This window comes from Carassius gibelio, chromosome B3 (genome assembly GCF_023724105.1).
Source record: "Carassius gibelio isolate Cgi1373 ecotype wild population from Czech Republic chromosome B3, carGib1.2-hapl.c, whole genome shotgun sequence".
In the NCBI taxonomy this organism is placed as follows: Eukaryota; Metazoa; Chordata; class Actinopteri; order Cypriniformes; family Cyprinidae; genus Carassius; species Carassius gibelio.
Window position 1 is genome coordinate 52,921,933 of NC_068398.1, and position 9,089 is coordinate 52,931,021.

Below are 9,089 nucleotides of genomic sequence, written 5' to 3' on the forward strand. Positions count from 1 at the left end.
TAACCTCCTCCCCTCCGGAAGGCGTTTCAGGAGCCTCCGGACAAGGACCACAAGATTCAGGAACAGCTTTTTCCCTAAAGCTGTCTCCTTGCTGAACTCTTCCCTCTGACACCCCTCAACACCCCCCACACCACACATAGACTCCTCCCCCTCTTCAACACTCTGATTTATTTATTTACTCACAACAAGCAAAAAGTAACTTGTTATTACTTGCACTACTGCCTGTTCATCCAGGAACAATGTATAATCCATTTGCACATTGAAATATTTTTTTTCTATGCACTTTACTGTCCATTGCAATACTGTAAATTATGTTCATAGTTCTGCCTATAGTGTACATACACTTTTACATAGCCCATCTGTATAGTATGTTCATAGTACACCTATCTGTATATCGTGCTTATAGTATTTAATATCTGTAAATTATGTCCATAATACTTACCTGTATAGTTATTGTACATATTATAGACCTTTATTCTGTACTTACTGCTTATTGCACTTCTGGTTAGATGCTAACTGCATTTCGTTGCCTTGTACCTACATGTGCAGTGACAATAAAGTTGAATCTAATCTAATCTAATCTAAAACAAACAAACAAAAAAAAAAAAACAGTGAAATAATTGACCTATATTTTCTGAAATATCAGACTTCACACTACATATATGCATTTCTTTAGAAAAAGAAAAGAAAATAATAATAATAATAACAATAATCATTTTTGGGTGAACTACCCCTTTAACAGGTGTACGTAATAAAGTGGCCGGTGAGGGTAGTAAGTATATTTGTACCATCAGTAATTTATCAGTCAATACTTTTAGTATATTTAAGAAGTGAATTCACATTTACAAATACAATTAAATAAATATTGGGATTATAGTTAAACTGTGTATACAAATAGTTATCACAAAACAGCCGATACACAAAACACTTTTTGTATTTTATTATGTACGAGACGTTATACACGGTTATATGTGATATTGTAAACAAATCCAGATTTCATCAATGAAAATGAAAGGTTACATTTAAAAGTTAAGTCTTATTGGCATTTACCACAGAAAATCCAATTGAAAGTATTTTTAATAATGTATGAAAGACATGATTGTAAATGAGATTGAAAGAATCAATAAAACCAATAGGAAAATATAGCAATGGATAACATTTAAAAAGCGCAGTTACAAATTAAAAGTGATCATATATTCCAGTAAATAGTTTGCTTGGACATAAGCATAGATTATTTTAATATTATGAAGACAGTTTTATTTTTTGCTGAACTCAGTATCAGCACATTATCTTAATATACATCATCGTATTTACTCAGAGGCAGAAAAAGCTTACATGCTTTATTGGACATTGATCAATGAACAGAAGCAAGCCCAGCTTCTTTTCTGATTACTCGAGCCGTATTTGCCAGATCATTTACTCCTTCTCTCAAGAGGTACTGAGTGGTAGCGAAGGATATTCCTGCAGCAGCAGCACTGCCTACACCTGGAAGAAGACTCAACAAATATTCAACAGTAGAAATGGTAGCGAGTGCAGCAGACGCTTGCAATCTGATCAGTGCTTTTTCTCGGATTGCAGTAACCAATTTAGATTTGGCCAGATCTTTCAGGTGAGGCTTGTTAACTTTTTCGGAAAGCCATATCAGTGAGCTATCATCCAAACCAAATGCATAGTAGCACCTTGTGATGAAAAGCACGACCATGCCTGTATCACATGCTGCTGATAGGCCAGGCAGAGGGACGACTGCTACAGCAGCAGAGGCAAAAGATGCAGCCCAGATCATCCCTTTAAACATATTGATCTTCTTCTCAAGAGATGCAGCAGAACACACTGGCCAGGCTTGTAGAAGCGCATACTTCTTGTATCCTGGAAGCTCATCTTCGAGAGTGTTTTGAAGAGATTCAAAATCATATTTCACCAAATCATGAGATGCTATCAAGAAAACTTTGGGGTCTCCCAGTTCTTTCAGGTTCTTCTGACAATCCTCTCTTATTTTGGAAAGAATCTTCTGCTCATCAAATCCTTTTTTCTTTTTCTCTGAAGACATGTCATTGTCAATCTTGGAACGAACAAAGTAAAAGCTTTTCTTCCGTTTTCTTATTTCTTTAGCCAGCATGATGTCATTCTCCATGAACCTCTCTGAGTTAAGGACAATGAAGAAATCATAGGTGTTAAAATTGACGTCTTTCAGGTATTTTTTTGCTTTGAAGTTTGGGCTTCCTATTCCAGGCAGGTCCCAGATCTTCAAATTTGGCATTCCAGGATGTTCATACATGGTGGGCACCTTTGTAGTTTCTGTGGTTCCAGTAGGTGCTGCTCCATCATCGTCATCCTGTAGACCTCTAAGTGCATTTACAAAGGAGGATTTTCCTGATCCTGTCTTTCCAGTCACAGCGATGTTAAGCGAGACGTTCATAAACTGGTCAAATTTTATTTTAGCTTTTGCTGTAGCCTTTTCCAGAGTGGACTCGCCCGATTCCTTTATTGCATTTACAACAGCAGGGTCTTGATTTTCCATGTTCTGAATGGCAAACTTAAACATGAAACACCTGTTTTAAACAAAAAAGTTGAATATTAAACCAATGTGAAATAGTTGTTCTGTCGACACTGAGCAACAATCCTAAACACAAAGTCAACAGAATCACAGAGATCAAAAGTAGATTGATTTTACATTTATTGTAATAAATATATTTAATTATTAAATTAAAATGAGATGTAAATGTATTTAAATATAAATAGCAATGTGTAAAAGCTTTTCCCAATATTAATATTCAATCTTCCTTAAACTATTTTGAAACTTGCACTGAATTTCTGTAAACTGTGTGCTGTAAATTTCCAAATGTTACTAGAAGAAGGAGAAAAAAAAGTTTGTCAGAACAAACTTTGATGTTGGATTTAGAAACCAGAGAGTAGCCAGAAAGTTGGAAGCAGTTTGAAAAGCATTGAAGATTTTATTAGAGTAATGCTGCCTTCACATCCTATCAGAAATATATTAAATACAAGTTTCTGGTTCTGCACGGTACTTTCTGGCTTTAGATAAGCCATATCAGTAATTTCCAGTTAACTGGAACGCCCTTTGCTTGGTTACCCCACAGTTTCAGAAATGACAAACATGATTATAAAAAATGACACGAGTGAATCTGTTAAATTGTTCCATGTGTCATCCCTCACAAAAATTAACCATGGTTTCATTGTAGTAAAAGTGTAGTAACCATGGATTTTGGCATACTGATTATGTAGAAGATTTTCAGCGATCTTAATTCAATATAATACACCTAATTATGCCTATAGATGAGAAGACATCATTCTACTATTATTCTTCAAAGCCTGTGTGTTTTAAATGTAGCAGTGAGAGAAGCGTAGAATCTGTTCAAGACCCAGAAATACATACATACTATTGATTCTAATCTAACGGTGCTAATAGTCAGTTGATTGCCTTATTCAGTTGAACGAGCCTGCAATCAGACTGGATTTTTTTTTTACCAACATTATATTCCAGGCATAAAGTACCATAACTAATTAATTTCAAACACTGAAATGCCTTAAAACAATTATTTAAGCTCTTCAAGTTCATTCCTGTTCTTCCTTATGCGCATCTGATAGTTTGCTTAAAAATTCAAAACCAGAACAAATTTTGTTACAATAATAGTTTTCCCTTAAAACTAATAATAGTTAGAGTAGTTAATCTCAAAATTAACAATAATTTATTCTTAAAACAAATCACAGAAACAAAAAGCTATTTAATGTTACAGACAGATGGAAGTAAAGTTCTTACCTGTAAAAATATACTTTCAGTATTTTAGGGTGTGCAGTTTGAAAAGCTTGAAGATTTTATTAGAGTAATGCTGCCTTCACATCCTATCGGAAATATAGTAAATACAAGTTTCTGGTTCTGCACGGTACTTTCTGGTTTTAGATAAGCCATATCAGTAATTTCCAGTTAACTGTCAAAATCAGCTACAATGTTTGCTCAGTTTCTCTACATCAGGTTTTCCCAAAGTGGGGTTCACGAACCCCTGGTGGTTCATGAGAGAATTGCAGGGCGTTTGTGAGTTTGGTACACAGTATATGTTGTGTATACCATACCATGGAAAAAAGTTGTACATTGTAAATTACATTTATATTAATTGTTTTTGTAATAATAATAATAGCTATATAAACTGAAACTTTAAAATGTGCAATTAAATTATTGAAAAATTTACTTAAAATTCTACTGAGATGTAGGAAAATAGCAAGGAGAAAACTGCTTTCATCAATACCAAAGGGCTAATCCAATTCCGATCTATGCCATATGGGAATGCCACTGCTACACTCCAGAGGCTGTTGGAGAGGGTCCTGGCAGGATTGAAGGGAGAAATCTCTTTTGTATACATAAATAACATCATCATCTACTCAAAAACATTAGACAAACACATTTAACATCTAAATTTCATACTACAGAGACTCACCCAGGCAAATCTTACAATAAATGTCACTACTTCAAACAACAGTTGACATTCATTGGACAAATCATCTCAGCAAAAGGAGTTGAGGTCGATCCAGCAAAGACTGACACAGAAAATACTTGAGGGTTAAAAGGCCATTGCATATGCTTCTAAAAAACTATGAGGGGCTAAGGTAAACTAGTCAACCTATGAAAAAGAGTGTCTGGCAGTGGTAGAAAAATGGAAACATTATCTGGAGGACCATGCTGCTCTTGTTTTGGCTTTCAATAGCCCTAAAACCTCATCTCGCTTTACCCTCTGGACTCCAAGGCTACAACAATCCCACTTCCAAGTCCATCATAGGAAGTTTTACCTAACAGACGCCTTGTCACGGATCTCTGACTCTGTAAAGGCAGAACAGGCCTACTGCTTGGTGATAAAGTCAAAGAGTTCATCTGACATCCCAAACACATTAGAAGAAATATCTCAATCCAAAATAATGACACATCCATCTCAAACCTACAGGCAGAGGGGAGAATTAGGAAGGGACAAAACGAACAAATAACCTTCGAGGATCATGAGGCAGTGTTATACCGCCGAGTACCTGTGAGGAATAGTGGTGACAAGTTTCAACTGGTACTGCCCCAAGCATTAATACCTGGGTTTCTTCAATACTTTCACTATAATCTCCTGGGAGGTAATCTAAGACAGTTAAAGACCCTGTAAAGGATTTTAGAGGTGGCTTAGTGGCCGACGGTTCCCCTCACAATGGCTCAGAGCGTGATTCTATTCGGATTTGTCAGCTGGTCTGCTGCAGAAACGCCACGAGTTCGCAACCATGGGTAAAGCTCTGGTCTGTATCAGGGATTTTCTATCACTACTGGCGCGACTATAAACAGGCTCCGGGAGAACACGTCATTCACTTCTTCGTCTTCACTGACTGTTCTGTTTGAAGCATGCATCTTAAAGAACTGGTAAGAGCGATCTTTCTCTGTCTATCATGGCGACTACTAGCAAGCATTTAGACAATGTGTTTAGACAATGTGTCGGCATTATTTGACACCTGATGACACACACTATCTTTGCCTCATTTGTTTGGATGAAGAACACGCACGCAATGTCTTTGAGGAGGCAATCTGCGTGCATTGTGAGCGTTTTTTCCAAAGAAAAAGCTCCACTCTCGTTCGTCTCTCTTTCCGGGAAAAAAAAGGAAAAAAGGCTGCCATCTGCTTCCCGCGGTTCAGGACCTGCCGCTGCTGAGGCACGGAGGAGAATGAGCTCATGGGAATTACAGGTGGATCTGTCTGAGTGGTTTAGAGAGGGACTTTCCCTTTTGCGCTTGTCGGCGGCAGACGAGAGAGAGCCTTGGGAGCATGATGTTATATCTTTAACACTTTCTGATACAGAGGTTAGTGCTCTGCTGGGTTTTACCGAGGAAAAGCAGGAGATATTTGAGGATGGTGAAGAAGCTGTGGCTGAGCTTTCTCAATCCTCTAAAGCTGTTGGAGGTTATGTATCGTGCCACAGCAAAGTTGGACTTGCCATGAAAGTGCGCTAACAAGGTGATGCCGTGAGGCCGCCTCGATGAGCGTTATCTTTCTGAACATAGCCCTCCAGCTCAGGTGAGCCTTCCATTTCTGCCTGATCTCCATACAGAGATCAAAAAGAAATGAAAGAGGCAGTTTTCTTCTTGCATCCATCTTCTTGCAAGGTTTCTCTTTCTGAACTTTTCTGTATTTCCGTTAAGATGGTGATCAAGAAGTTCAGGGAGACGAATGCACGCTCTGCTGCTTTCAGATCCTTCGTTCCACAAAGGTCCAGGTCTGAGCGCTAACAACATAGGGGTCCTGGCCAGTCTTGATCTGTGGATCAAAGACGGCCACAGAAGGCTATTGTCGCAACTCGCGCTCCTCCCCCACCTGCGGGCAGGAGAAAGAGGAATCGTGGGTCACAAGGAGGTAAGCAGAACATAAGGCATGTAATCCAGACGAGGCAGCGTTCTTGTCTGAATCAGAGTGATACTTAGGTATCTACTCATTCCCTTTGGGGATTTATAACTTCTGCTTTTATCCTCCTCTTCCTAATTACCTTGTAACTACCAGTTCTCCACCTGATCGAGGTTAGGTTGCAAACCTCTCACATAACAGTCTCCTATACTGGAACTATAATATTTTTGGCTGGTTCTATGTTCATAGCAACCCCCTTACTGATGATCCGGACTAAAAGGAGGCGCCCCTTGAGTGGGGCTCCAGCGCAGGAGGGTGGGTGAGAATGTAACCCTTTCTATATACAGTATTGTTCAAAATAATAGTACAATGTGACTAACCAGAATAATCAAGGTTTTTCGTATATTTTTTTATTGCTACGTGGCAAACAAGTTACCAGTAGGTTCAGTAGATTCTCAGAAAACAAATGAGACCCAGCATTCATGATATGCACGCTCTTAAGGCTGTGCAATTGGGCAATTAGTTGAATTAGTTGAAAGGGGTGTGTTCAAAAAAATAGCAGTAGTGCATTCAATCACTGAGGTCATCAATTTTGTGAAGAAACAGGTGTGAATCAGGTGGCCCCTATTTAAGGATGAAGCCAACACTTGTTGAACATGCATTTGAAAGCTGAGGAAAATGGGTCGTTCAAGACATTGTTCAGAAGAACAGCGTACTTTGATTAAAAAGTTGATTAGAGAGGGGAAAACCTATAAAGAGGTGCAAAAAATGATAGGCTGTTCAGCTAAAATGATCTCCAATGCCTTAAAATGGAGAGCAAAACCAGAGAGACGTGGAAGAAAACGGAAGACAACCATCAAAATGGATAGAAGAATAACCAGAATGGCAGAGGCTCAGCCAATGATCACCTCCAGGATGATCAAAGACAGTCTAGAGTTACCTGTAAGTACTGTGACAGTTAGAAGACGTCTGTGTGAAGCTAATCTATTTTCAAGAATCCCCCGCAAAGTCCCTCTGTTAAAAAAAAGGCATGTGCAGAAGAGGTTACAATTTGCCAAAGAACACATCAACTGGCCTAAAGAGAAATGGAGGAACATTTTGTGGACTGATGAGAGTAAAATTGTTCTTTTTGGGTCCAAGGGCCACAGGCAGTTTGTGAGACGACCCCCAAACTCTGAATTCAAGCCACAGTACACAGTGAAGACAGTGAAGCATGGAGGTGCAAGCATCATGATATGGGCATGTTTCTCCTACTATGGTGTTGGGCCTATTTATCGCATACCAGGGATCATGGATCAGTTTGCATATGTTAAAATACTTGAAGAGGTCATGTTGCCCTATGCTGAAGAGGACATGCCCTTGAAATGGTTGTTTCAACAAGACAATGACCCAAAACACACTAGTAAACGGGCAAAGTCTTGGTTCCAAACCAACAAAATTAATGTTATGGAGTGGCCAGCCCAATCTCCAGACCTTAATCCAATTGAGAACTTGTGGGGTGATATCAAAAATGCTGTTTCTGAAGCAAAACCAAGAAATGTGAATGAATTGTGGAATGTTGTTAAAGAATCATGGAGTGGAATAACAGCTGAGAGGTGCCACAAGTTGGTTGACTCCATGCCAAAAAAAACTGTGTTCATACAACTAAATATTAGTTTAGTGATTCACAGGATTGCTAAATCCCAGAAGAAAAAAAAATGTTTGTACAAAATAGTTTTGAGTTTGTACAGTCAAAGGTAGACACTGCTATTTTTTTGAACACACCCCTTTCAACTAATTGCCCAATTGCACAGCCTTAAGAGCGTGCATATCATGAATGCTGGGTCTTGTTTGTTTTCTGACAATCTACTGAACATACTGGTAACTTGTTTGCCACGTAGCAATAAAAAATATACTAAAAACCTTGATTATTCTGGTTAGTCACATTGTACTGCTATTATTTTGAACAATACTGTATACTTATGTGTATTAAATTGCTGGTGGTTATGTGTCTACTAATAAACTCTGTGTGTTTCCTTTGCAGTGCTCAGTTACAGTGTTTACTAAACACTCATCAGCAACAACCATCCGGCTTCATGTTCCAGTATTAGGCGGCTGAGATTACAGGTTTCTGCGGGAGCCTCCTTGATCATCAGGTCTGGCACAGCACTGCAGGGAATTTCATGGATGTACGGCCAGGTCACCCCGAGGGGTCTCCTGGTCGCTTAGTGGTGCTGCCGCATCTAGCGGGAAGTGGAGATGACAGTTACAGAAGTCTTCTTGTATATGCTGCCTCAGGTGATTTGAACTTGCCTCTCCCGTGCGGTTCAGTGCCTCTGCGACGCTTAGAAACCTTTAGGTACACATACTAAGCTATTTGTACTTTCTGAAAACCACATGGTGGTCAGTGTGCACGTGAACATTTTGTGCACTTTCTAGAATGTAAGTGTGCACGCAAGACTTTCTGAAATCCTGTATGGTAAGGGTTACGTGCTCTACTTCATTCCCTTTCTTGAGGTGATTAGATCTTGGTTCCTTGGGATCCATTCAGCCAGTGTGTTTTTGTTTATACACTTCAAGCATCGCTTCCCTCAACATGAGGGGCTATCTGGGCAGTTCTCGTGGTAGTTAAGCAGCACTCCCCTTTTCCAAGAAGGGTTGCCTATGAGTGCACGTGTGAAATACAAAGCCTATTTTACCTCATGAATAATAGTTAAGCTTCAAATGGGCAACATCACGA

The 9,089-nt window shown here is 39.1% G+C and overlaps 1 protein-coding gene across 1 annotated transcript; it reads right to left on the minus strand.

The window, feature by feature from the left end:
* Nucleotides 1-926: 926 nt before the first annotated feature.
* On the minus strand, nucleotides 927-3,958 carry LOC127951807 (interferon-inducible GTPase 5-like). The gene is made up of 2 exons (XM_052549851.1): nucleotides 3,776-3,958; nucleotides 927-2,549 (listed from the first exon to the last, which is right to left on the minus strand). Exon 2 carries the CDS (start codon nucleotides 2,540-2,542, stop codon nucleotides 1,355-1,357), a length of 1,188 nt encoding a protein of 395 aa, XP_052405811.1. The 5' UTR covers nucleotides 2,543-2,549; nucleotides 3,776-3,958; the 3' UTR covers nucleotides 927-1,354.
* Nucleotides 3,959-9,089: the final 5,131 nt, after the last annotated feature.